The 27,970-nt window shown below is 46.2% G+C and overlaps 1 protein-coding gene across 1 annotated transcript; it reads left to right on the top strand.

The window, feature by feature from the left end:
- Positions 1–249: 249 nt before the first annotated feature.
- On the top strand, positions 250–25,979 carry FAM83D (family with sequence similarity 83 member D). Its single transcript, XM_003253577.3, has 4 exons — positions 250–741; positions 15,703–15,870; positions 21,277–21,401; positions 24,884–25,979. The coding sequence occupies exons 1-4, from the start codon at positions 265–267 to the stop codon at positions 25,863–25,865; spliced, it is 1,752 nt and encodes a 583-aa protein (XP_003253625.2). The 5' UTR covers positions 250–264; the 3' UTR covers positions 25,866–25,979.
- The last annotated feature ends 1,991 nt before the right edge of the window (positions 25,980–27,970 follow it).

Below are 27,970 nucleotides of genomic sequence, written 5' to 3'. Positions count from 1 at the left end.
CGGCCGGCAGGGGGCGCGCTGGGATGGCCAGGAGCTCGGCCCTCCCTGCTCTGTCCCTGCTCTGCTGCCCGCCTCGCCCCTGCAAGTTTAAATTCAGTTTAGCAATCCCAGCATCGCCTCCACTATTGGAAGGAAAGCAGCCAATGGGAGAGCCGAGGCGGGGAGGTGCGGCCAATGGCGCGGGCCTGTTTGATTCAAAGGTTGCTTATAAAGTGGGCCTGCACGCTGGTTCTTGTCCGAGGGCTGTCGAGTCCGAGCGCCGCTATGCCTCTGGTGTCCGAGGGCCTGGACGAGCTGCCCGCCGCCTGCCTGTCGCCGTGCGGGCCGCCCAACCCGACCGAGCTGTTCAGCGAGTCACGGCGCCTGGCTCTGGAGGAGCTGGTAGCGGGCGGCCCCGAAGCCTTCACGGCCTTCCTGCAACGCGAGCGCCTGGCTCGTTTCCTGAACCCCGATGAGGTGCACGCCATCCTGCGCGCGGCGGAGAGGCCGGGAGAGGAGGGCGCGGCGGCGGCGGCCGAGGACTCGTTCGGCTCCTCGCACGACTGCTCGTCGGGCACCTACTTCCCCGAGCAGTCGGACCTGGAGCCGCCGCTGCTGGAGCTTGGCTGGCCCTCCTTCTACCAGGGCGCCTACCGCGGCGCCACGCGCGTCGAGACGCACTTCCAGCCCCGCGGCGCGGGCGAAGGCGGCCCCTACGGCTGCAAGGACGCTCTGCGCCAACAGCTCCGCTCGGCGCGAGAGGTGAGCGGCCCTCCAGGGCCCTGAGTCGCACGGGAGACCCCCTTCAAGAATGGGATATTGAGGCCTGCTGGGAGTACGGGCCGGGGCCACTACCTCCTCTGCGCCCTACCGGAAGCGCGGGCTAGGTGGTCCCAGGGTCCCTGACTCACACCCCACTCTGAGTGTCTCCCCCGGATCCCCCGGGCCGCTCCTCGTGGCAGGGGATAGTGGGAAAGCCTCGGTTCCCAAGGATGCGAATTGTGCCCGGGTTCCATCTCCTAACGTTCATATCCCTGAAGGAAGGACCTGAAGTACTCTGAGTTCCAAATTTCAGTTAAAATCAAACTTGGAAAATTGCCGATTTCCCTGGCTGTCAGCCAACGCTAGATTCCACTTTCAGGAGCTTCTTAGGAGACTCATTACCAAAGAACTTACGTAGGGAAAGTTCCAGAAAGATGGTCTCCAGAGACAACTACGGGGCATTAGGAATCAATTATTATTGCTAATTACTTTCACGCATCTTATGTTGTAAAAAGCAGATAAACACGAGAGTGGCAAAGTGAGAGCCCTGCCGCTTTTTCTTTCTTGTCTTTTTTTTTTTTTTTTGAGACAGATTTTATCTCTTTTGCCCAGAGTGAAGTGGCGGGATCTCAGTTCACTGCAACCTCCGTCTCCCGAGTTCAAGTGACTCTCCTGCCTCAGTCTCCCAAGTAGCTGGGATTACCGGTGCCCGCCACCACGCCCGGCTAATTTTTGTGTTTTTAGTAGAGATGGGGTTTCGCCATGTTGGCCAAGCTGGTCTCGAACTCCTAACCTCAGGTGATCCACCCGCCTCGGCCTCCCAGAGTGCTAGGATTACAGGCGTGAGCCACCGCGCCCGGCCCCCTGCCGCTTTCTCTACTGCCAGAGACGGGAGGGGAAACTGGGGCAAGGGGTTTGTTTTCCATAGGCTGGGTCTGTGCCAGATTGCAGTGGTCTCCTAAAATGCAGATACATTTGCGTTAGATCGGCCTCCGTATTCATAGTGGGTTTTGGTCCTACTGTCTGACTTAGTATGGCATGGTCATGTGTGCAATGGAGGTCTTGTCTGCTTGCCAGCCTCGATGAAGCTGCAGGAGGGTGCTGGGGATCAAGGAGGAAGAAGGCAGCCTGCAGGTGGGTGTCACACATAGAGTGTTGTGGCAGACACCTTGGTTTGGAGCCATGGTCAGGTTGCTTGCTGACTGGCAGTGCCCAGCTCCCTGGCTATCTGCATGGGCCAGGGACATGGCAGATAAAGCCCCAGCCATGGTAAGACTTGTTAGGGCTGGTACCTGAGTGTGTCTGACTGTGGGTGAAGATACCAGTGCACTGTCAGGTTGACATGTCCAAGCCCCAACTCTCACCAATGTTCTTAATGTTCTTTCCCTGACTGGTGGGGTTGCAGTGGTAGTGGATACAGTGACCTAGTGCCTTGCCTTTGAGGGAGTGGTTGTGGGCTGCAGCTAGGCTCTTACCAGCCCTGAGGTGCTTTGGGTGGGCTGAGGGTTTTTGGATGCAGCAGACATTTTCCTTGCGGGTTCAGTGAGAAGATTAAAAAGATGGAAAAGGCAGACTTGTGTAGGTATGCATTCCCAAAGCTCACCTCCAGTAGAACTTGAGCACTTGGAACCTGAAAAATGTAAAGAACTGGTCTGTATAGTGAGAGCTGTGGATTGTTCTAGTCTTTTGCCCAGCCCCAAATTTTAGTGATAGCAAAAGGGCACTGGAACCAGAGGCCAGAGGGAAACTATTAAACTCACGTGCTAGCGTGAGGAGAGGGGATGGAGCCGGGAGCTCAGACTCTCCCTCATCCCACGGGCATTTTGTAACACTGACATTTCCAGATAGAACCTGCTGCCCTAGTCTAGTTACCCACAGTTCCCTCCGAGATGCTGTATTTGGAACCTGGGCAGTTTTAACTGAGAAAGGTGGTACATTACCTTTAAATCCAATGAGTATTGGCTGGGCACGGTGGCTCAAGCCTGTAATCCCAGCACTTTGGGAGGCTGAGGCAGGCGGATCATGAGGTCAGGAGTTCGAGACCAGCCTGGCCAACATGGTGAAACCCCGTCTCTACTAAAAATACAAAAATTAGCTGGACATGGTGGTGCGCGCCTGTAATCCCAGCTACTTGGGAGGCTGAGGCAGGAGAATTGCTTGAACCTGGGAGGTGGAGGTTGTAGTGAGCTGAGATCACGCCACTGGACTCCAGCTCTGGGCGACAGAGCAAGACTCCGTCTCGGAAAAAAAAAAAAAAATCCGATGAGTATTTTCAGTGTGTGTGATAGATGCCAAATTATTTGCTTACTCATTGCCTGCTGTGTTTCAGACTCTACCATGGCTGGGGCCACAGGGGAAGGCATCATCCTTGCCAACACTTGAGTGTGGACAGTGTGTGATGGGAAGCAGTGAGGAGTTTGCTGCAGGTACTGCAGAAAGGGCTAAAGAAAGAAAGTCTCCAGAGTGGCAGTGACCTCAGAGCTGGGTGGGGCTTGCCAGACCTAGGGTATGGGGGCTGGCCTGCAAGTGTTTAAGGACCTGGAATGTTTGGGGGCAGCCAAATTCCCCACAGTGGGTTAGTGGTAGGAGAGGAAGCTGAGGTAAGGGATGCTGAAATGAATTGGGTTTGAGACAGTGCTGAATTTGAGGTGCCAGAGCCTGTCTCTTTTGTTTAAAAAAAAAAAAAAAAAGCCAGGACATGGTATCATGCGCCTGTAGTCCCAGCTACTCAGGAGGCTGAGGCAGGAGGATCGGTTGAGCCCAGGAGTTCGAGGCTGTAGTACACTATGACCACGCTGAGAATGGCTACTGCACTCCAGCCTGGGCAACATGGGGAGACCCTGTCTATTTGCCAGGCACTGTTCTAAGTAATCCCAAGGAAGGTGCGATTATCATCTTCATTTTACAGCTGATAGAACTGAGGCATGGAGAAGTTAAGTGGCCCCGAAGTCATGCAGCTAGAGAATGAAGGAGCCTGTACTCAAATTGAGGCACAGAGTGTCTGAACCACTGTTAACCACCACACTCCCTGTGGAGGGTTCAGGAGCCTGTGCTTGGGTAGGGAGAGATGACAGCAGATCTGGTGGCTGGCTAAGTGCTACCACTGTTTAAGGGCGTGCATTGTGGACAAGGGAGTGGCTGTGTCACCTTGACCACATCCTTTGAAATCTAGTACCTGTGACAGCAAGGACCATGAAGGTGTAGGTCTCAGGCTGCTTTCAGGATGAAATGAGAAGCAGTTCTGCATCCGTGTTCTGATGGCAAAGGTACCTAATGGTGATATGATTGAGCACTTTGAATGGGTCAGTTTCTGTGCTAAACCCTTGACCTGAATTACCTCATTTAACCCTCCCAACACCCCTGGGAGGAGGCTACAATTAAGAAAAGACCAGGCACAGAGATCACACAGTTAGCATGGGACAGAGCTGGGCTCAAGCCCAAGTCTGTCTAGTTCCAGCTCTGAAGCTTACGTGTTTTTTTTTTTCTGTTGTTATTATTACTATTTTTAAGACAGTCTTGCTCTGTCACCCACACTGGAGTGCAGTGGCATGATCTCAGCTCACTGTAACCTCCACCTCCTGGATTCAAGTGACTCTCCTGACTCAGCCTCCCGAGTAGTTGGGATTGCAGGAGCACACCACCATGCCCAGCTAATTTTTGTAGGGTTTTTTTTTTTTTTTTTGAGACAGAGTTGCTCTTGTTGCCCAGGCTGGAGTGCAGTGGCACAGTCTCAGCTCTCAGTAACCTCTGCCTCCCAGGTTCAAGCGATTCTCCTACCTCAGCCTCCCAAGTAGCTGGGATTACAGGTACCCGCCACTAATTTTTGTATTTTTAGTAGAGACGGGGTTTCGCCATTTTGGCCAGGATGGTCTTGATCTCCTGACCTCATGATCTGCCTGCCTCAGCCTCCCAAAGTGCCGAGATTACAGGCGTGAGCCACTGTGCCCGGCCAATTTTTGTGTTTTTAGTAGAGATGGGGTTTCTCCATGTTGCCCAGGCTGGTGTTGAACTCCTGGGCTCAAGTGATTCACCTGCCTTGGCCTCCCAAAGTGCTGGGATTACAGGCGTGAGCCACTGTGCCCGGCCACTGAAGCCCACACTCCTAATCCCTACTGTATACAGGCTCCCTGCCATGAGGAAGGATTGGAGCTTTGGTAGTTTTCAACAGGCTGAAGGTTTGTAGCAGTTGAAGATTGGAACTTTTTAATTTCCATGTTGCGTATTCTATAAACAGGAAAATGACGATGACTAGACCTGTCCTTTTCAGGAAGAAAACGAGGTGCTCAGTTTTTAGAGCAGGAGGCATTAATGCTGACAGACAACCTCCTCAACCCATCAAGTGGGAAAGGTGGTTGATGATGCCAGGAGAACATAGGTCTCTGGGTTTAGGTTTTGTAAACTAGAGTGTGTTTTCCTCTCCCTGGGAAAGATAGAGCCAGATAGATATTTCTGGTACCTGGAGCAGAGGGATCTGTGAGAATCTTTTGGTGGGTGAATGAAGGAACTTTGAATGCCACATGAAGGGTCCCACTTAACCCCAGAGGTTGGGGCCAGGCTGCACTAGAGCAGGGTCGGACCTCAGTGTTTGCTCCATGCAGCTTTATTTGCCTTCACTGAGGTGGTCTGAGGACCACCCTGCATCTTCAGGAATGTCTCTGGAAGGAGCCAGGATACGAGGCTCCTTGACCAGAGTATAGGCACAGGAAGCCAGGGTTACTTGGTAAATGGCAGGGCCTAATCCTGGCTTTGCAGCCTGAATGGCTGGTTCTGGGATAGGTTTTATCCAGCAGCTCTCTGACCACACAGAATCACTCAGTGTGTCTGATACATAAAAGATGCTCAGTAAATACTGCAGGGGCCTATTATGTGCACCTTTGCTCATTCAGCTACATGCTTTGAGGATAAATAAAGGGCAGGGGGAAGGGAGTGGTAGGTAGGAAGAAAAGTAGTTCAGGTGATTCTGTCTGCCTTTCCACTCAGCAAGTGTTTGTCCCTGGGTGGCTGTGCTTGGGGCTTGTGAATCTGCCTGCCCCTTCCTTGACTCTGTTTCTATATAGCTTTCAAAGTGTGGGCATTCTGCCACACTGAATGAGGTACAGTGTTTAAAAACAAATGGTTTGGCCATGCGCGGTGGCTCATGCCTGTAATCCCAGTGTTTTGGGAGGTCAAGGCTGGAGGATTCCTTGAGGCCAGGAGTTTGAGACCAGCCTGGGAAACACAGCGAGATCCCGTCTCTACAAAAAGTTAAAAAATTAGCCGGGTGTGGTGGCATGTGCCTGTAGTTCCAGCTACTCAGGAGGCTGAGGCAGGAGGATTACTTGAGCCCAGGAGTTGGAGGCTGTAGTAAGCTATGATCATGCCACTGCACTCCAACTTGGGTGATAGGGCAAGACCCTGTTTCTAAAAAATAAATAAAAACACAATTATGTATAGCATGGCTTGAATACAAGCTGGCTGCTTACCAGGTGCTCAGGCGAGCTTCACCAAAATTGGAGGAAATACTGTTTTGAACCTTTTGAGAACCCATATGTTTGCTTCCTAAGGAAGTTTTTGGATAATCTTGAACTATACAGGATATTTTCCCTACCTACTTGCTCTAGATCCACTCCTCCACCACTGTATCTGTTGATGACTCATTCAGCTTTTTGCCTCTGTTGCTGTATGAACTGGGATTTGGCTGGGCTGTGGCCCCCTGCCTGGAAGGGCTACATAGCCTCATTTTGGCAATGTGCTTATGAATTGGCTGTCTGGCTATTCCTGGTTTGTTGAATGGGAGTTCAGAGGCAAAGCTGGTACCACCAGGAGGTTCCAATTCCTCAGAGTCACCTTTGTTACCATTGCCTATTCCCTATGCTCTTTTGTTCCAAAGAGGCCACTTTTGCTATGACCTCACCCTCGGGCATCCTCTTGATAGCCTGAGCGTTAGTAGTGGGGATCATTGTGTTCCCAGAGAGCCCTGCCAGGAGGAGTAGCAGCTAAGGAATCTGTTGGGGGCCACTGGCATTTACTTGGATGTATCTGAATTAAGGCTTTCCTGTTCTTGCACAGCTTTCCTCTGCATTACAGTAGAGCCTGTGTGGTGTAATCAGTTTCTGTTCCAAATGCTCATGTCAGCCCCAAGCAGGGCTTCTCACCCTCAGCACTGTTGACCTTTTGGGTTGGATAATTTTTGTCCTGAGGGGCTGTCTTGTGCATTGTAGGATGTTGAGTAGCATCCATGGCCCCCATTCACTCGATGCCAATAGCATCCCTCACCCCAGGTAGTCATGATATTCAGTGTCTCCAGAGGGGGAAATAGTGAGTTACTGATGAATGGGCATAGAGTTTCTGTTTGGGGCTATGAAAAAGTTTTAGAAACAGATAGTAGTGATGGTTGTGAATGTAATTATTGCCACTGAATTGTACACTTAAAAATTATTAAGATTGCAAACTTATCTATTTTACCACGATAAAAAATGTCTCCAGACATTGCGAAATGCCCTCTGGAGGCAAAATCGCCCCCAGTTGTGAACCACTGGCCTAGAAGTTCTCATTAGTGCATCATTATGGGACGTTACCCACCGGACTGAAGTGTTGCTACTGTTTATCCCTTCCTTTTGATTTCATGAGTCAGGTTAAGGATTTTAGAATTTAGCCATTTCTTTTTAAAAATATTGTGGTAAAAAAATACACAGCAAAATTTACCATTTTAACCATTTGTTAAGTGTACAGTTGAGTGGCATTAAATACGTTCACACTGTTGTGCAGCTGTCACTAGCAGACATCTCCAGAGCTGTTTCAGCTTCCCAAAGTGAAACTCTGTACCCATTAAACACTAGCTCCTCATACCCTCCTTTCCTGGCCCCCTGGCAACCACCATTCTAGTTTCTGTCTGCCATTTCTTTTTTTTTTTTTTTTTTTTTTTTTTTTTTGAGAGTCTCGCTCTGTCGCCAGGCTGGAGTGCAGTGGCACGATCTCGGCTCACTGCAACTTCTGCCTCCGGTGTTCAAGCGATTCCCCTGCCTCAGCCTCCTGAGTAGCTGGGGCTACAGGTGCCCGCTACCATGCCCGGCTAATTTTTTGTATTTTAGTAGAAACAGGGTTTCACCGTGTCGGCCAGCATGGTCTCTAGCTCCTGACCTTGTGATCTGCCCTCCTCAGCCTTCCAAAGTGCTGAAATTACAGGCGTGAGCTACCGTGCCTGGCCTCTGTCTGCCATTTCTCTATTCTTTTCCCTTAGTGTCTAGCAGACAGTAAGGAAGCTGCAAGATTCTTCTCTGACTTCTTTATGGATAGAGGGTATGTTATTTCAGGAAAAAAGAAAGCAAAACCCAAAAATGTAGTGGGTATATTGGCTTAAAAAAATCTTGAACCCTGTCTCTACTAAAAATACAAAATTAGCTGGGTGTGGTGGCACATGCCTGTAATCCCGGCTACTTGGGAGGCCGAGGCAGGAGAATAGCTTGAACCTGGGAGGTGGAGGTTGCGATGAGCCGAGATCGTGCCATTGCACTCCAGCCTGGGCAACAAGAATGAAACTCCATCTCAAAAAAAAAAAAAAAATTCTTGATGCAAATGATATAACCTCTGGAAGGGAATTTGGCAATATCTAGCAAAATTTCAGTTATATTTACCCATTGATCTAGCACTTCCACTTCTCTGTATCTTGATACACTGGCAAAAATATGAATAGTTGTAGACAATAGGCCATGCGTTGCAACACTAATTATAATAGCAAAACACAGGAAAGAGTTCAGGTGTTCATCAGTAGAGGATGGTTCATCATTGTGAATAAACCGATTCGTCTCTGCAGTGGAATATCCTGTAGCTCTAAGAAGGAATGAGGACTAGCTCTGATATGCGGTATCTAGAATGGTACTGACCAATGTGGTAGCCATATGAGGCTATTAAAATTTATATGGATTAAAATTAAATAAAGATTCAGTTCTGTCATCTTGGAAGGTTCTGTTGGGCCACGCTAGTCTGGAACAATGTGTAGTATTCCATGCTACCTTTTACCTATAGGGGGATATAAACACATATACATAGGTATATACGTAATACACTTATTTATATAAAACAAATATGCTTATATACACCTATGTATACTTGTTTATATTGCAAAAAATGGAAGAATAAACAAAAAACTATTGGAAATACTATCTCAATGGGGAGGAAGGGACAAGGATGGAAACTAAGTATCTTTGAAAGTACCTTGTTTTGTAAATTGGATTTTGAAACTAGGCAAATGTTTTACATACTTATAAAATAAAAACAATTCAAAATGATAAGCCCTCCTCCCCCTACCCCCTAACTTCTTGGTGCTTTTCCCTCCCCTTTGAAAAGCCCACCTGCTTGTGTACTTCATGCTGGAATAGTACAGAATATACTGAATAGTGGTCAGTCCCTCCAGAGGTCAGTGAAAACTTTGCTCCCGCCACCCTCTGGTGGCCCTGCCAGCACTTTCATCTGATACTTAAATTGTTTTATTTGTTTGCTTGTTTGTTTGAGACAAGGTCTCATTCTGTTGCCCAGGCTAGAGTGCAGTGGTGCAATCATTACTCACTGCAGCCTCGACCTCCCAGGCTCAAGTAATCCTCCTGCCTCAGACTCCCAAGTAACTGGGACTTAAAGGCACATGCCACCACGCCCAGATAATTAAAAAATTTTTTTGTGGAGACAGGATCTCAACTGTGTTGCCCAGAGTGGTCTCAAACTCCTGGCCTCAAGTGATCCTCCCACCTCAGCCTCCTAAAATGTTGGGATTACAGATGTGAGCCACTGTGCCTGGCCTAAATTGTTAATTTGATAATAGCCTCTGAAACGGAGGGAAAACAGTACGCACAAACAAGCTTAGGTTTCACTGTGGGAATTTACATTCTGTTTTGTTTTTAAACCCCAAAGATGTCAAGATAGTTAAAGATTTTTGACAAAATCCCAAGGAGATTATTTCTGTTCTATTAAAACATGTAATACATGGAGAGAAAATACATCTTTTGCTTTGTCCCGAGAGAGTAAGGAGAGGAAGTGAAGGATCAATGGAGGCCATGTGGTCAGCTGGGGGAATGCAGTGGCCAGGATGTTATTGACCGCAGCACAGGCTGACATTGAATGTGTGCAGATCTTTGGTGGAATTCCAAGCATGTTGCACACCTGACCTCACTTTATGACTGTGGGAGGGAAGGGAGGGAAACTGAGGTGCAGTGAGAAGGGGTGATCGGTACGAACTTCCTGCTTCACACAGAGGAAGAAGAGCTGGAATGAGAACTGGAATGACTGGCCCTGAGGGGCCTCTTGGGGCTGCACATGTGCCTGGTCAGAGCCCAGACCTGCCCATTGAGTGTGTATGAATCACTGACTTCGCAGAGCTGGAAGGGTTCCTTGTTTTAAGGACACCGAGACTCAGATGGAATGGCTTGTCCAGGGATAGTGACAGAATTGGGACTAAGAATATGAGTAGCTGCCATTTAAGGGCTTTCCATATGCCAGGAACTGCCAGCAAACACTATGAGATAGGTAGTGTCAATCATCCGTGGTGAGCTTGAGCCCATGCACTTCATGGGCTACACCACTGATCCTTTAGTGTTCGTTCTAAGCTTCCAATCATGTGAAAAACTGCCCATTAAACTTGTTTGGAATGATATAAAATACTGAGCATAGTACTTTTTTTAGATGGCTCCGGAGTCACACAGACCTGTGTTGAAATTCTAGCCCTTGTACTTGCTTAAGTTTGTCACCTTGAACAAGTTACCTAACCTCTCCAAGCTTTGGCTTTCTCATCTATAAATTGGGGATGACAGGTAATGGGGTTTTGAAATTTCTAGATAGCACTTTTGAGCTTTTGTGCAAGAAGGCAAGCAGAGAAGAGTTCAGTTCACGTGGCAAGTAACATAAACAGGGTCTGTGACCTTCCCAGAGACCGAGAAGGCCATCATGATGTCTACTGTTCAACTACATAGGTTCCCAAGTCCCTTGGTACAAATCAGGAGGGGACAGGTAGAAGGACTGAGAGAGGTAGGCTTGTGATTTGTCACCTGAGATGATGATGTGGGAGTGGACACAGGTGCAGCTGCTCCAGATATGGCTGGAGAAGTGCAGGAAGAGTGGGGTGCTGGTCAGCAGGCCAGCCATTATGCCCCTGACCAGCTGGATGCGTCCTCCTCATGTCTCCTGTTGTAACTGACTTGCACTGAGTTGCAAATTGCAAATGGGTGTTGACCCTGGAAGGGACTCTTGAAAGTCACCACTCTCAGGACTTTCTAGTCCTTAGAGAGTGGGTGGGCTCCATGCAGCACAGACTGGGAGAGTGCCATGACTGTGGGCACTTGATGTGCAAGGGCTGCCTGCCTTCCAGACACGCCTTTGTCCTTCGCACATTATTGCCTCCAGGAGTGGAAGCAGTGGCCAAATACACATTAGGTGTATTTCTGGACCCACAGGCTGCAGCATGAGCACCGGACACCTAGGAGATGCATCCTGGCTTGGAAAGCAGGACTCGGCCGGTTAGTGGATGAGTCCAGGTCATTGCTCAGCTCAGTGAAGAGACTGTCCCTTCAGTCTAGCCCCAGGTCTAGTTCAGCTATGCAGGGATTGGTTGCATGAGGGCTGGACACAGAGGAATAGGGGGATGGGGATGGGGATTTGAAGGAAGACTTCCCTACTGATTGCTTCTACAGTAGGACTGTGGACTTTTCCTCTGTAAAAGACAAGTACTTCTGGCTGGGCACAGTGGCTCATGCCTGTAATCTCTGCACTTTGGGAGGCCAAGGTGGGTGGATCACTTAAGCTCAGAAGTTGGAGACCATCCTGGGCAACATGGTGAGATTCTATGTCTACAAAAATTAGCCAGGTGTGGTGGCATGTGCCTGTAGTCCCAGCTGCTTGGAAGGCTGAGGTGGGAGGATTGCTTGTGCTTCAGAGGCGGAGGTTACAGTGAGCCGAGATCACACCACTGCATTCCAGCCTGGGTGACAGGGTGAAACTTCATCTCCAAAAACAAAAAAATAGACGAATATTTTTAAGAGTCCTGCTTTAGTAAGAAAGGAGGGGATGCTGGGTGTAGGGGGAGTCAGGGGAAGAAAAAAACCTCCATCAACTCTACACACCCCGAGGGTGTTAAGGACTAGTGTTCAAATCCAGCACGCAGGAAAGGGTGAGGCTTTGAAACCAAACAATGGAACAAATAGCGAATTTGGTATTTACTCACTATATAACAAAGGTGTTGCACAATTGTTTTGTTAAGTGGTGAATCAAAATTCAGCTTGGCCGTGCCTTGTGCTGTGGGTCCTCAGGCCCATGCCGCTGCCTCCAGCAGGTCTCTAATCCAGCAGCTGAGCTGGGTTTTTCTGGTCTCTGTTCCAGTAGCACTGAGGGAATGTGTCCATTGGCCCATCACACTCTGTTACCCCTGGCTTGTCTCCTGTCTCATTAGACTGCGTTCTTGAGGACAGGGATTGACACTAGATCCTCAGTGCTCAACACCTGCCTGCCTCGATTGGGTCCACAATGAAGATTTGAAAGAAGAGTGGGAAATCAGAGAGGCAAGCAGGTGTGTGTGTTTTCCTCTTTAGCTTTCTCCTGTGAGCTCTACTCTCATTCGTACACCTGCATATTCCAAACCTCTTTCTGAAGGTTTTATTGCCACCTCAAAATCCGTTTCGAAGCTCACCCCTCACTCTTCTTGTCTTGTGTTTCCTGTTTCCTTGTGTCTGAATATCCCTCTCCCTGTCATCCTCAGCCCATGTCGCCCACTGCTCGACTCTCCCATGGCCTCCTTCCCTCTTCTGCAACCCTCATTCCTTCTGCCGTGTTACTGATTTTTCTTCATTTGGTCTCTAGTCCTCCTAAACATTTATTGAAGTTGCTTAACCTAAAGAATATCCATGTGACTGCCGTGTTGCAGGTCCTGTGTTGGAGGAGGTGGGGCCAGATCTCTGACCTATACCAATCTCTTCTAGCATCAGTCTCTTCCATCCTGTTGGATTCTTCACTTTGAACTCATTACTCTTATACAGGCAATGTGGGGAAGTTTGAAACTGATTCCTTGGTTGGCATTCAGGGCCTTCTGTGATCTTGCTCATTCATCCATCTTTTCCAGTCATGTCCCGTGGCTCCCTTTCATGCATGCTGTACGTTCCAGCCAGACTGGTACATACCCCGTCATTCCCTACTTCTTCCTCTGTCATCATGTGGCTTCCTGCGACAATGCCTTCTCCTCCCTTCACTTCTCCCGTGCCCTTGTCCAAATTTTGTCCTTGTGATTCAGCTCAAATGCCATCTCTTCCAGGAAGCCTTCCCTGCTCTTATCTGGTAAGCATTTGAGTACCTATAGTGCCCATGGTCCACCACGGGAGGAGACACCTTGTTTTTGTTTTGTTTTGTTTTGTTTTGTTTTTTGAGATGGAGTCTTGCTCTGTTGCCCAGGCTGGAGTGCAGTGGTGCGATCTCGGCTCACTGCAAACTTTACCTCCCGGGTTCAAGTGATTCTTGTACCTCAGCCTTCCTAGTAGCTGGGATGACAGGTGCACGCCACCACGCTCATCTAATTTTTTGTATTTTTAGTAGAGACGGGGTTTTACCATGTTGTCCAGGCTGCTCTCAAACTCCTGACCTCAGGTAATCCGCCCGCCTCGGCCTCCCAAAGCACTGGGATTACAGGCATGAGCCACCATGCCCGGCCCCCTTAGTTTAATTGCTTAGGCTGTATATATCATTTTGCCTCTCTGCATCCTGTGTCCTCTCCTTGAGGTAAGTTGGGTCTATGTCAAATTCCTCATAGCCATCTTTCTGCCTAGTGCAGTGTGCAGCCCACAGCAGGCTCTGAGGAGGTGCTGGCTGCATAATAGCACCTGTTTCCTGCCTTGCCCTCCCTGTGCTAAGCCCTTTCCATGCTTTGTTTCACTTAATCCTCACAGCAGCCCTTTGACCCAGATGCTATTAATTGTATCTTCCTGAGGAGGAAACTGAGGCTCAGAGAGATTAAGCCACTTGCCCAGGGTCACACAGCTGGTAGGTGGTAGAGCTGGGTTCTATGCCCAGACCTTTTGCATTTAATTCCTGCTGTATGACCTGAAATGAGTGGGATGAATAGGACTGTCAAAATAGGATGTGTAAAGCCAGTGGAGGATGTAAACTTCAGAGGATGCCACAAATTCAGAAAGAACGCTTCTCATTTTTTAAATCACTGTTTTCAGTGGGTTTCAGCCATGCCCTTTACCAAGAATAGCCCACAGCTTAGAGCATCATTAAAAGGGGTGGGGAGGGAAAGGCAGCAGGAGAGCAACTGGTCTTCTTGACCCCCTCACAGCAATGACTTCCCAGGAACTGGTGTTTCAGGGTCTCACATCCTAGTAGACCAGGCCCTGGAGTGTTGGAGAAAGACAGCCAAATTGCCTTTTTGTCTCTTCATTCCTTCTTTAATCCCCCAAATCCTTAAGGAGTAATGACTGTCATATACTGTCCTGAGTCCTCTGGGACCACAGAAATGAATCAATCCCATTCAAGAGCCTTTGCTGCAGTAGAAGGAGTGAAACCCATAAATGAATAATCCTAACTTTCAGAAAAAGAGTTAATGTGATTCTGAGAGACAGGCTTTTACTGTTGAAATGGGGAGGAAGGAGAAACCCTTATAGCTCCAGACTACAGAAGAGCCCCCACGCCTTGGCTTCCTTAGTTAACACCCCCGACTTCTGACTCAGTTTGTCAGGACCTGTTTCTAAGCCTGGATGTTTGGACACCCCCACTGCCCTGCCAGGAGTTTGCTGAGGACCTTGGTTTTAAGCCTGCAAAGGGTGTGATTAGAGGCACTGTGGCCGGAACAGCCTGTCTTTAAAAGAACGAGGAAAGCTAGGCGGTGTCTCCCTGTGTTGAACTGTCTGGACGGCTCCAGCTCTGGACTGGTAAAGTGAATAAATGAGCAGACACTAAGGGATCCTTTGTACCTTGCACTTTATGTAACATAGTCATTTAGTTCTCGATACAACCCTATTTTGCAGCTAAGGAAACATACATTTGAAACAGCTGTAATTTGCCCAAGAATGGTGGCTAAAAGGTAGCTTTTAACTGTAGTCTGACGCTACGTGTGGAAAATCACTTGGGAGGCATGAACGGAGCCACATTGTTGGGGAGAAGAAAGGCCTGTTCTGAGCTTAAAGGCAGAATCCTTAGGAAATATTTCCCTGTTCTTTGCTGTGGGCTTGCACTGTGGACAGATACCAAAGAACTGCAGAGAGAACCTTTTACTGAGGAGAGGCCGGTGCAGTGGAAGCCATTTGGTTAGAACCTGCCCAATAGACAGCTGGTCAGGCCTGGCTGGTGGAAAGAACAGAATGTTAACAAATGTGGTATGCAGTGTTAGGGAGGCAGAAGATGGGAGAATCCATGGGTCTGCTTCGATTGCTTTCAAGTCATGAGTTGGTGGTGAATGGGACAGGCCTTAAAAAAGTCAGAGATTATGATTCAAAACCAGACAATAATTTAAAAAATAGATTTTGAGAATGCTAACCCTCAGAAGGGCCCTCAGAGAGAATCTGAGGTTTTATTTACTTGTTTAACGGACAGCAAACTGAAGCCTGGTGGGGAAAGCAACAAGCCAACAGTGTGTTACCCACAGAACCAGACAGCTTGCTGATCTGAACTAAGCCTGTAAGACAGGGGTTTAGTGGAGGAACAGAAGGTGAGTGGAGCAGGTTCATAAGAGAGCAAGGCAGTGGATTGATCTGTATGTTTGAGAAACCTGCCAGCATGGAGTTGGGAGTGTTAGCTAGGCCAAGTCAAGATTTGTAGGATACGGGGCCCAAGTGTCTTTGGAGATGCCAAAGAGTCCATGATGAGGGGGGCACCAATACTGCAGAAGCAGGAGGGAAGGATAACTGTTGGATAGGGATCGTTTCCCAGTTCTGAGTGGAGTCCAGAGTCCAGACAGCGTGCTGTAAGTTGGTGTCCTATAAGCTGATTATGTGCTCTTCCCTGTTTCACCTGTAGGTGATTGCAGTGGTAATGGACGTGTTCACAGACATCGACATCTTCAGAGACCTGCAAGAAATATGCAGGAAACAGGGAGTTGCTGTGTATATCCTTCTGGACCAGGCTCTCCTCTCTCAATTTTTGGATATGTGCATGGATCTGAAAGTTCATCCTGAACAAGAAAAGGTTTGTGGTACACTATATCCAGTTTCACCATAGTCGACGAATATGACCAAGCATCCATGATCTACAAGGTGGCTGGTGGCGGTATCCCTGTTTACAAGGAAGGGACTGAGGCTATGAGCAAAGTGATTTGCCTGGTCTTACAGAAAATGAACAGTACCTGTGACCTGGCAATTCTCCTAGGTGTTTACCCAAGAGAAATGAAAATATAGGCCCCCCAAAAATTTGTGTATGAGTTTTATAGAAGCATTATGCATAAAGCCAAAGAGTGGAAACAATCCAATGCCCATCAACTGATAAGTGGATAAATGATATGTTGTCTATTCATACAATAGCATACTATTCAACCATAAAAAGGAATGAAGTGCTGATACATGCTACAGCATGGATGAACCTGCAAATGTGCTAAGTGAAGGAAACCAGTCACAAAAGACCACATATGATATGATTCCATTAAGTCAGAATAGGGAAATCTATAGACACATTGATTAGTGGTTGCCTAGGGCTGGGGAGTTGGGGGAAGGACGGGATTATTGCTAAAGGGTACTTTATTTTAGCACTTTCTTTTTAAACTGATGAGAATGTCCTAAAATTGACTAACGGTGATGATGGTTGCATATATCTATGGATATACTAAAAACTACAGAATTTGTGTTAATTGTATGATCTGTGAATTAGATCTCAATTAAGCTCTTTAAAAGAAATGTTAGGATTCAAGACCTTGGCCTCTCCCCTGTACTGTCCTGCCTCTTAATAGAGCCTGGACCAGCTCCCTTGTTGAAGGCCTGAAGGCCATCCTGGAAGTTGCTGCTTTTGACAGTAGCTCCAGGAGGCTGCCCTTTTAATCACGGCAACCAGTATTTGTTGAGCTCCCACTCTGTCTTTGGCACTGCTCCATGCTTTTTTTTTTTTTTTTCCTGAGATAGAGTCTCACTCTGTCGCCCAGGCTGGAGTGCAGTGGCCCAATCTAGGCTCACTGCAACATCCCTCTCCCAGGTTCAAGCGATTACCCTGCCTCAGCCTCCCAGTTAGCTGGGATTACAGGTGCGCACCACCACATCTGGCTAATTTTTGTATTTTTAGTAGAGATAGGGTTTTGCCATGTTGTCCAGGCTGGTCTTGAACTCCTACCTCAGGTGATCTGCCTGCCTCGGCCTCCCAAAGTGCTGGGATTACAGGCATGAGGCCCCACGCCCAGCCTGCTCTGTGCTTTTAACAAATGTTATGTAACTGAATCCTCACAGCAGCCCCTATCAGGTAAGTGGCACCTGTGTTTTAGACCAGGAAATAGTGACACAGAGAACACAAGTGTCCACCACTGCAAAGTAGTGGGCCTAGGGTCTGCCTCCTCGTATGTCTGCCTCCAGCCCCAGTGTCTATAATCACTATCACATACTGCTGCTGTTCATTTCTCATTATTGTAAAATTAGATTTTATGTCTATTTCTCTGATTCTGAAAATAAGTGTTTCAGTGGAAGCCTATACAACATAGCTAGCTTGGTCACTTTCATGGAAAGAAGCAAGAAAAAGTGTCATATTTATTACAGAATTTGTTTTTTTTTTTTGTTCTGTTTTTTTGAGATGGAATTTCGCTCTTGTTGCCCAGGCTGGAGTGCAGTGGCACGATCTCAGCTCACTGCAACCTCTGCCTCCCGGGTTCAAGAGATCCTTCTGCCTCAGCCTCCTGAATAGCTGGGATTACAGGTGCCTGCCACCACATCCAACTAATTTTTTGTATTTTTAATAGAGATAGGGTTTCGCCATGTTGGTCAGGCTGGTCTCAAACTCCTGACCTCAAGTGATCCACCCACCTCGGCCTCCCAAATTGCTGGGATTACAGGCATGAGCCACCATATCCGGCCCAGAATTTGTTTTTTAAAAATTAAGCAACCCATAGCTTCTCAGCCTTTTGGCTAAGATCAAGTGTAAAAATTAAGCAACTTAACCTGTGAACTTCAGAACTTTATTTGTTCATCACCTGAGTATCTATTATGCACCGGGTACTAGATATAAAGCAGTCAGCAAAACGAATTTAGTCTTTGGTACTGTAAGTTACTGCCTAAGAGACTCCAACTTACCACCTTATTATTACCAAGCAATTTGGTTTACAGAATTCAGATTCTCCCACAGACTTCTTGTTGGTTGCCTCATGATAAAGACAGGATTGGGGTTTCTAGATCAATTGAGATGAGACAGCCATGTAACCCAACAGGTGGTCAGAAAATGAGGCCAGGTGGATCCAAGGAAGATACACTTTGGCATGGAAAAGAGCATTATCAGCTAGCCAGGTGAAGAAATTGAAGGTATCAGTGTTTAATTTCAAGGCACTCTTTCTATAATTAAGGCTGTGCGTTAGCAGAGAAATCACAGAATTGTTCTGGCCACAACTTTGATCAAGTGATTTTCTCTGATTTATCTACCAGACAGAAATCTATGAGCAGCCTACTGTTGGTTGTTGCCTTCATAGGTGTCCAGATCTTCTGTAGAGGGGTTTAAGAAGGCCTATTTCTCTGGCCTCCCAAGTTTTTGTCATTTTACCTCCTTCCTGGGGAAGCACTGTCTTCCCTGGTTGCTTGTGTCTCCTGTGCCTGTCTGTGCTAGTGAATTTGTGCCCTTGCTGTATGGGGGCTGATTTCCCCATGCTCTGCCTCTGTAGCTGGTTCAGAATGTTGGGTTGTGCTGTCTGTAGGAATTTGGTCACACACTGATGTGCAGGCACTCACAAGTGCTTTGGCCACGATCACAGAGGCATGTACAACATTCAGATGTGTGTCAAAGGGAAAGATACACAAAACCACGCCTAATCTGCCCATAATGGTATTTTTTATGCTTATTATATGTTGATCCTTTAAGACTTGGCTCAGGGGTCATCACCTCCTCCAGGAAGCTCTCCTCCCACCAAGTCCATGTGTACCTCTATGACATTCCCTAGTCTTTTTTTTTAATTTTTATTTTGAAATAATTTAAGATTTATAAAGAAGTTACAAAAATAATATAAGAAATTCCTGAATAGTCTTCGTCCAAGTTCTCCACATGTTAACATCTTACAAACCTCAGTACAAATAACAAAATCAGGAAATAAACTTGATATCAATACAATCTAATTTACAGACATATACATTTCCCGGTCGTTCCACTAATGCCCTTTTTCTGGTCCAGGATCCAATCCAGTCCAGGATCACACCTTACATTTAGTTGTCAAGTCTCCTTCCTGTCATTTAATCTGGAACTGTTTCTCTATCTTTCTTTCTCTTTTAGGGTCTTGACCTGCCCCCACCCCCCGCCTTTTTTTTTTTTTTTTAAAGAGATGAGGTCTCGCTGTGTTGCCTAGGCTGGTCTTGAACTTCTGGACTCAATTGATCTTCTTGCATCAACCAGCCTCCCAAGTAGCTGGAACAACAGACATTTGCCACTGTGCCCAGCTGGATCTTGACACCTTTAAAGAATACTAGCCAGCTGGGTGCAGTGGCTCACGCCTGTAATCCCAACACTTTGGGAGGCTGAGGTGGGCGGATCACCTGAGGTCAGGAGTTCAAGACCAGCTTGGCCAACATGGCGAAACCCCGTCTCTACTAAAAATACAAAACAATTAACCGGGCATGATGACAGGCGCCTGTAGTCCCAGCTTCTTGGGAGGCTGAGGCAGGAGAATTGCTTGAACCTGGGAGATGGAGGTTGCAGTGAGCCGAGATTGTGCTGCTGCACTCCAGCCTGGGCAACAGAGTGAGACTCCACCTCAAAAAAAAAAAAAAAAAACTAGCCAATTTTTTGTAGAATTTGGGTTTGTCTGATGTTTTATCAAAGTTAAATTTACGCATTTGATAAGAAGACCATAGAAGTGACATTATGTCTTGCCATAGTTTTGTGTTTTATTTTTAGCTTATTTTGAATATTGATAGATTAACAGAAGTTGCAAAGATTGTACAGAAAAGTTTCATGTACCCTTCACCCAGTTTCCCCAAATGTTACATCTTATGTAACTTATGGTACAATGTCAAAACCTGGAAATTGACACTGGTACAATGTGTGTATACAGCTTTGTGCCATGTTATCATCATGCATGCATATCCAGACAGAAGTTTCCATCACCACAAAGATCTCCCTCCTCCTGCTCCTTTATATAGTCACATCACTCCCCTCTCTTTAACCCCTAGCAACCACTAATTTGTTCTGTATTTCTATAATTTTGTCATTTACAGTCTATTTTGTAAATGGAATTATACAGTATGTGACCTTTCAAGATTGGCCTTTTTTCCCTCATCACAGTGCTTTTGAAATCCATCCAAGTTGTGCATGTATCAACAGTTTGCTCCTTTTCATTGCTGAGTATTGTATGGTATCTTATACCATTCAGCCACTGAAGGACATTTGGATATTTCCAGTTTTTGTCTATTATGAATAAAGTTGCTGTGAACATGTGTAGAGGTTTTGTGTGGATATAGGTTTTCATTTCTCTGAAGGCTGTTATGTGTTACTGTAGTTTCTAAATCAATTAGTTTTCTCTCTCTTATTCTAGTCCTTGAAGGTAAGGAGCATGCCTTACATCTCTGTTGTCTCAGGGCTTGGCACATAGTAGGGGCTCTCTATGTTGTTTATGGAATCAATGAGTCAAACAAAAGTCTTACACGTTTAATTTAAATGTGTAAAATTTCTAACGATATAGAGCCACTGGTCTGCTCCAGAGAATGCAGATTGTTGTAGTATTTTGTATGCCATTATTTATACATTTATGTGTGTCATTTTACAGGAATAATTATGCATACATGTGCAGTATATTGCCCCAGCATACCACCACCAGTGTACGTTTTTGGTAATTATGTATTTGTAGGAGATGTGACATTGCTTGTAAGTCACATGTGATATGAGTGTTTCTGCCTCAGCAGGTCTGTACTAGAGAAGGCCTGTCCTGTGTTCCTATTCTCCATACCCATTATGGTGTTGAGGGTGAGTGAGGATGGACTCTTACTCTAATGTGATGCCATTAAACAAACAAGTTGGAGGAAGATCAGCTTAGCTTCTTTCAGACTATGTTAAAATATTTTTTATTACTAGCGTGTTTTCTTTGATGATTTTATCCCACACATTTTGCTTCAGAATCATTTCTTGGCTTCTGTTGTTTAGTATCCCAAAAAGGTTGAGTGTTCTTTTAGAACACATACACACATGAACTAAGGGTCTCAAAAGTAAATGTAAGAAAAGAACAGATGAGAAGATGGACCAAATGTAGAAGTAACATCACTTGAGGCTTGCGTACCGTGTGTACTGTCACTAAATGGTAACCCTAAGCCACGCATCTGCCAATAATTATATCTGGGAATTGTAAACTAAGCCTTTTTGTCCTAACCATTTGCTCACCGGACGAGTATTGCTGAATTGTTCGTTTATATTTCTCCCACTTCCTGCCAACAGTTGATGACAGTTCGGACTATCACAGGAAATATCTACTATGCAAGGTCAGGAACTAAGATTATTGGGAAGGTTCATGAAAAGTTCACGTTGATTGATGGCATCCGCGTGGCAACAGGCTCCTACAGGTAAGTTTCTAACCCGTCCAAGGCATATTAATCTAAACTCTTCAGAAGAAGCATGTCATGTAAAGGTAAAAGCCTTTTCCTCTCAATGGGAGCCTGTATGGCCATGCATTCTGATATGCGTGCATCTGTGTATAGGAGCTGGTTATCAAAGCCTCCTGTTAGAGGCAGTTTGGGGGGGGTCACTTCCCCTGTCCTGTAGTCCATAGATTAAAATGCAGAAGTTGAACTTGTATTAAGACAACACAGTCAGCAAGTCCTAGATTTCAAGCCTTGGCCCAGGTCTGTAGGGGACAAATTGGGGGTTAACAGCAACACACAATCTGGAATCCTGGTTCCTTAGGGATCTGGACCCAGCTTGCCCTGCTCACTCGAAGGTAGGGGCAGTTGCAGGCATCTCCATTAGTGTTGAAGGCAGAGCTAGAGCTGTCAGCTTTAGACTCAAATCCTCCATGTTGCTTCAAGCCTTGTAATTTAGCGCTTTAGTCTAGAAAATACTGATTATGTTTCTGACCCACCTTTGAAGTCTCACATTGGCAATGGCATCTTAAGGTAGAGAGCAGGGAGGTTGAAGAGAGTGTGGGGATAATGAGTGGTTTACATGAATCTCTAGAATTTGTGCCATTTTTACGTATGTGGCTCCAACGGTTGTATGTTTTGCCGCCTCTGCATAGATTGTCTAATGGTTTGCATGAGGTGTGTCTGTAGAATTTTAAAAAGAAAACCCCATTTTTGAAGAAATACACAACCCTGAGTGATAATTACGTGTCAGCCCTGGGTAAAGGTAGAAATGTGAAGGCTTGTGGAAGATGAGGCAGTAAGATCAAGAAAATCTTGACACCTTTCTTTGTAAACAATACCCTCATTGCTCAGAACAAAATTTGAACTTTCTTCACCAAAGAGGCTATGGGAAAAAACAAATTGAACTCTTTTTCTTGGAATTTCCTTTTGTAAGAAGTTTATTAAAAAAATTTGTTTTTAACCCAACCAAGTAGGATTTATCTATATTAACCAAACTTAGCTGCAAATGGATTTTTGCTGTTCTCCAAATGAAATTGATGACGATGATAGCTTCCATTTGTTGAGGACGTTTTATAATCTTGGTGTTGGATAGGTGCTTTATTTACATTATCTCATTGAAGGCTTTCTTTTTTTTTTTTTTTTTTTTTTGAGATGGAGTCTTGCTCTGTTGCTCAGGCTGGAGTGCACTGGTGCCATCTTAGCTCATTACAACCTCTGCCTCTCAGGTTCAAGCTATTCCTGTGCCTCAGCCTCCCGAGTAGCTGGGACTACAGGCATGCCACCATGACTAGCTAATTTTTGTATTTTTAGTAGAGACAGTGCTTCGCCATGTTGGCCAGGATGGTCTCAGACTCCTGACCTCAGGTGATCTGCTGGCCTTGGCCTCCCAAAGTGCTGGGGTTACAGGTATGAGCCACTGCGCCCAGCCCGGCCTCATTGAAGGCTTTCAGAAGAATCTTCCTTCTCAGGCTTCGAAGGCAGTTTTCAGGGGGACTTTGCATTAGCCATATCTTGGTTACGGGAGACAGAGTTGACGGTGTTTTATGATCTCTATTTGAAACCTACTTCTGGTACAAATAGCACCATTAGTGGGGTGATGGCAAGTGTCAGCTAACTCTCAAACATACTGACTCGAAGAACCCGGAAGGAAGCATAGTTGGTTTTCAGTTCATCTTGACATAGGAGCCACACACTGATCAATCAGAACACTATCTCCTGGTTCTGATGTTTTCGAGTTGACTTTTGTTCTTAGGCAGGCCCTCCCTTTGAAGTCAACGATCCTGGCTTTCTTTATTTTTTGTCTTTGAGACGGAGTCTCGCCCAGGCTGGAATGCAGTGGGCGATCTCAGCTCACTGCAAGTTCCGCCTCCTGGGTTCACGCCGTTCTCCTGCCTCAGCCTCCCGAGTAGCTGGGACTACAGGCGCCTGCCACCAGGCCTGCCTAATTTTTTTTTGTATTTTTAGTAGGGACGGGGTTTCACTATGTTAGCCAGGATGATCTCGATCTCCTGACCTTGTGATCCACCCGCCTTGGCCTCCCAAAGTGCTAGGATGATAGGTGTCAGCCACTGCGCCCAGCCAGATCCTGGCTTTCTTATATGGCCTTTAGTAGCTGTCTCCCAAAGGGTGAAACTCTTTCACTCAGAATTACTATCAATCCCTTCTGTCAGAATCCATTTGACAAAGAAAAACGAAATTACTTGGCTCTGGTGGGATCACATGCCCACCCTGAATGAATCCCTGCATCCAAGGGAATAGGATACTCTGGCCAGTGTGGACCACATGCCTGCCCCTATTGTGGTTGGACAGAGTGTGATAATGAAAGCTTTCTGGGGTACAGGTGCGTGTGAGTTCTGCTAGCAGAGGAGCAGGGTGGGGAAGGGACACTAGACAGGCAAGGGCACATGGCCACTAATCAGCTCTAACATGTTTTGAGCCATGGTGTTTTGTGAAAATGGCAGCACAGCCCCATGACTGTGGGTCCTCCACTGTTAGTGAGGAAGACTACTTCAACAGCCACAAGGACAAGCTTGAGGGCAGGAAGGCCTCTGATGTTGCCACTCAAACAGTAGCAAGGAGCAGGGCATTAGCAATTCATAGGGCCTAGGGTCTGATCTGGAGTCCAGCAGTAGCTCCCCACTGTGATAATCCCTTTATCTGGTTTCCTTACCTTTAAAATGAGGGTGCTAGCCTAAATAGTGTTCTTACCTTTAAAATGGGGATGCTGGCCTAAATACTTAGAAACCCTATTTTTTATTTTTAATTAATTAATTTTTTGAGATGGAGTCTCGCCAGTCATGGAATGTGCAGTGGTGCGACCTCGGCTCACTGCAACCTCTGCCTCCCGGGTTCAAACAATCCTCCCACCTCAGCCTCCCGAGTAGCTGGGATTACAGGCATGCACCACCACGCCTGGCTAATTTTTTATGTGTTTTTACTGGAGACAGGGTTTCACCATGTTGGCCAGGTTGGTCTCGAACTCGTGACCTCAAAGGATCTGCCTACTTCGTCCTCTCAAAGTGCCGGGATTACAGTCGTGAGCCACCGTGCCTGGCCCCCTTTCTAGTTTTTAAAAACTCTGAGGCAAGGACCAGGTGAGGTGGCTCATGCCTGTAATCCTAGCACTTTGGAAGGCTGAGGTGGGAGGACTGCTTGAGCCCAGGAGTTCAAGACCAGCCTGAGCAACATAGCAAGACCCCATCTCAAAACAAACAAAAAAACCCTCTGAGGCTGAGTATTTAGTGTGTTTGTTAACAGGTGGCCTTTTTACTTTTATGGTAACACACATATATGTTATATATGTGTTAAGGCTAGTTAAATACATGCAAATGGTAGGTATGATATCACCAAAGTTGTGACCCTTATGTGGTAAGATACCTGTGCTATATTATTCAGATGGACAGTGAGTAAACCAAAATTGCTCATCCTTACCAGCTGCTGTTTGTTTCTTTTTAATCCTTAAGTTTTACATGGACGGATGGCAAATTAAACAGCAGTAACTTGGTAATTCTGTCTGGCCAAGTGGTTGAACACTTTGATCTGGAGTTCCGAATCCTGTATGCCCAGTCCAAGCCCATCAGCCCCAAACTCCTGTCTCACTTCCAGAGCAGCAACAAGTTTGATCACCTCACCAACCGAAAACCACAGTCCAGGGAGCTCACCCTAGGCAACCTGCTGCGGATGCGGCTGGCTAGGCTGTCAAGTACTCCCAGGAAGGCGGACCTGGACCCAGAGATGCCCGCAGAGGGCAAGGCAGAGCGCAAGCCCCATGACTGTGAGTCCTCCACTGTTAGTGAGGAAGACTACTTCAGCAGCCACAGGGACGAGCTCCAGAGCAGAAAGGCCATTGACGCTGCCACTCAAACAGAGCCAGGAGAGGAGATGCCAGGGCTGAGTGTGAGTGAGGTGGGAACACAAACCAGCATCACCACAGCATGTGCTGGGACCCAGACTGCAGTCATCACCAGGATAGCAAGCTCTCAAACCATGATTTGGTCCAGATCGACCACTACTCAGACTGATATGGATGAGAACATTCTCTTTCCTCGAGGAACTCAATCTACGGAAGGGTCACCAGTCTCAAAAATGTCTGTATCGAGATCTTCCAGTTTGAAGTCTTCCTCCTCTGTGTCTTCCCAAGGCTCTGTGGCAAGCTCCACTGGTTCTCCTGCTTCCATCAGAACCACTGACTTCCACAATCCTGGCTATCCCAAGTACCTGGGCACCCCCCACCTGGAACTGTACTTGAGTGACTCACTTAGAAACTTGAACAAAGAGCGGCAATTCCACTTCGCTGGTATCAGGTCCCGGCTCAACCACATGCTGGCTATGCTGTCAAGGAGAACATTCTTTACTGAAAACCACCTTGGCCTTCATTCTGGCAATTTCAGCAGAGTTAATTTGCTTGCTATTAGAGATGCAGCACTTTATCCTTCCTATCAGTAACTGCTCCGTGTTCAGACTCCTGGTTTCTTCCAGGCTTACAGTGGACATCATCAGCTTCCTGCTTTAAAAAATATCTTATGTCCATAATTGCCTTTCTTTTACCTGACTTTGTCACTTTTATTGTCTTTGAATTCTATAGGCTGCATATTATTTTAGATGCTTTTTTTGTTTTTGTCATGTATATACCAGGTATTGGTTTTATGGTTTAAACACTATGGATACAGGGTTTTTTTTGCACAATTTTAATAGTCATGCACTACATAATGATGTTTTGGTCAATGACACACCACGTATATGATGGCAGTCCCATAAGATTATAATACCATATTTTTACCATAACTTTTCTATGTTTAGATACAAATACCATTATGTTACAGTTGCCTACAGTGTTCAGTGCAGTAACATGATGTACAGGTTTGTAGCCCAGGAGCAACAGGCTATACCATATCGTCTAGGTGTGTAGTAAGTTATACCATCTAGGGTTCTGTAAGTACACTCTGTGCTGTTTGCACAAGGAGGAAGTCGCCTAACAACACATTTCACAGAATGTATCCCTGTCATTGGGCAACACGCGACTGTATTAATCTCCTCTTAAGGAGAACACTTAGGTGTTCTAATTCAGGTGAGAGATGAAATATGTTTTGCATTTTTCTTAGGTTGTATGCTCTTCTGTTTTAAAGGTTTGAATCACCAGCATTTTTGTGATCAAAATCCTATTTAGAAAAAATAACACTACTTTCTGTTTATCTCTTTAGAATATCTGTGTTCTTAGCATTAAATAAATATAAACTTGTGCTTCTGTACGTTTTTCCCCCCTCTCTGACACTTTTACCTTTAAATCTGGGAGTATGTCACAAATAAATGCACCTAATAGATATATAGGTATATAGATATCTATATCTGAAGGTTTTTTAAATAGTGTCAGAGTGAGGAAGAAGTAGATGATCCAAACTATAGAAGAGAAAATAGATCCACTTAACCTTCCTCAGCATCATGAATATTGATGTTACTCTATAGTTTGACTGAGGAAACTGGCCAGAAATAGCAGGCCTTTGCACATGCTCTGCCTTTTCTCTTTTCAAAGAAGAAGCCTGAGCTATTTCAGTAGGTCCTTGGTACTCTGGTACCCTGCTTGTCTACCAAAGGAGGCATCAGTGTATGTTCCTATATTCACTCCCAATATTAACTCTGGTGGCCCCATGGGCCTCATTTCATCAGCTGGGTATATTGACAGTGATTTAGCAATCTAATATCCTAGAATAGGGGCAAAAGAGGACACTGACAATTATCCCAGTTTCCTGGTCCAGTGTCAGGCAATGTAACTAGTTACTACACCCTTCTAATCAGGATTGGTATGGCTGTGGAATCCTGTTTTTGTCTCATTCTCATGGACAGAAAAAAGGGAAGAGAGTTAAATGATGGCTTCCTCCCTCTCCTTAGTTACAGCAAAAAAGAACTACGACAGGGGAAGGTGTCTGCCACATAAAATGCTGATGCACTTGTATCATGAGTGTCCCTACACTCATGCGTGTGCCAGGACTTCCTTATGATGGTCAGGTTATTTGCTGGGTTAGTGCTGTAATCTGTGGCTGTAAAGCAAATGTAAGGAAATTGATCCATGTCTGCTTAGAAACAACTCTGAGCTAAGCCTCGAGTAAACATATTGTTATTTGAAATCATCTTACAGACTTAGGTCACTTCATATGTGCCATCTTTGATCTTCGCAGCAATGTAGCAGAGAGCTATGCGGGTTAGATAGCTGTTATTTCCAATTTTCAGATGAAACTGAGGCACTGATTAAGTAGCACATTCAAGATGACATGGCTTGTAAATGGTGACGCAGGAATTTAAACACAGGTTTCTAGATTCTAAGTGCAGTACTCTGTTATACGACTATTTCTCTACGTGGAGTATGGAGGCAGGAGAGAGTGTACCTTGAGAAATGGCAGTTACTGCAATGGTGAACGGAAAACTAAAACAGCCTCATTAACAAATGTAAGTACAGGCCAGGCACAGTGGCTCACGCCTGTAATCCCAGCACTTTGGGAGGCCAAGGCGGGCGGATCACCTGAGGTTGGGACTTCAAGACCACCCTCAACATGGAG

Source organism: Nomascus leucogenys, chromosome 13, assembly GCF_006542625.1.
Source record: "Nomascus leucogenys isolate Asia chromosome 13, Asia_NLE_v1, whole genome shotgun sequence".
In the NCBI taxonomy this organism is placed as follows: Eukaryota; Metazoa; Chordata; class Mammalia; order Primates; family Hylobatidae; genus Nomascus; species Nomascus leucogenys.
The sequence above is the reverse complement of the archived record's forward strand: the minus strand, read 5'-3'. Positions and strand labels throughout refer to the sequence as shown.

Excerpts from the sequence above, each read along its gene's own strand:
- FAM83D (XM_003253577.3), top strand. The coding sequence starts at position 265 with ATGCCTCTGGTGTCCGAGGGCCTGGACGAGCTGCCCGCCGCCTGCCTG. Across the intron at positions 15,871-21,276 it reads TTCATCCTGAACAAGAAAAG|TTGATGACAGTTCGGACTAT; the intron begins GTTTGTGGTACA and ends TCCTGCCAACAG. Across the intron at positions 21,402-24,883 it reads GTGGCAACAGGCTCCTACAG|TTTTACATGGACGGATGGCA; the intron begins GTAAGTTTCTAA and ends TTAATCCTTAAG.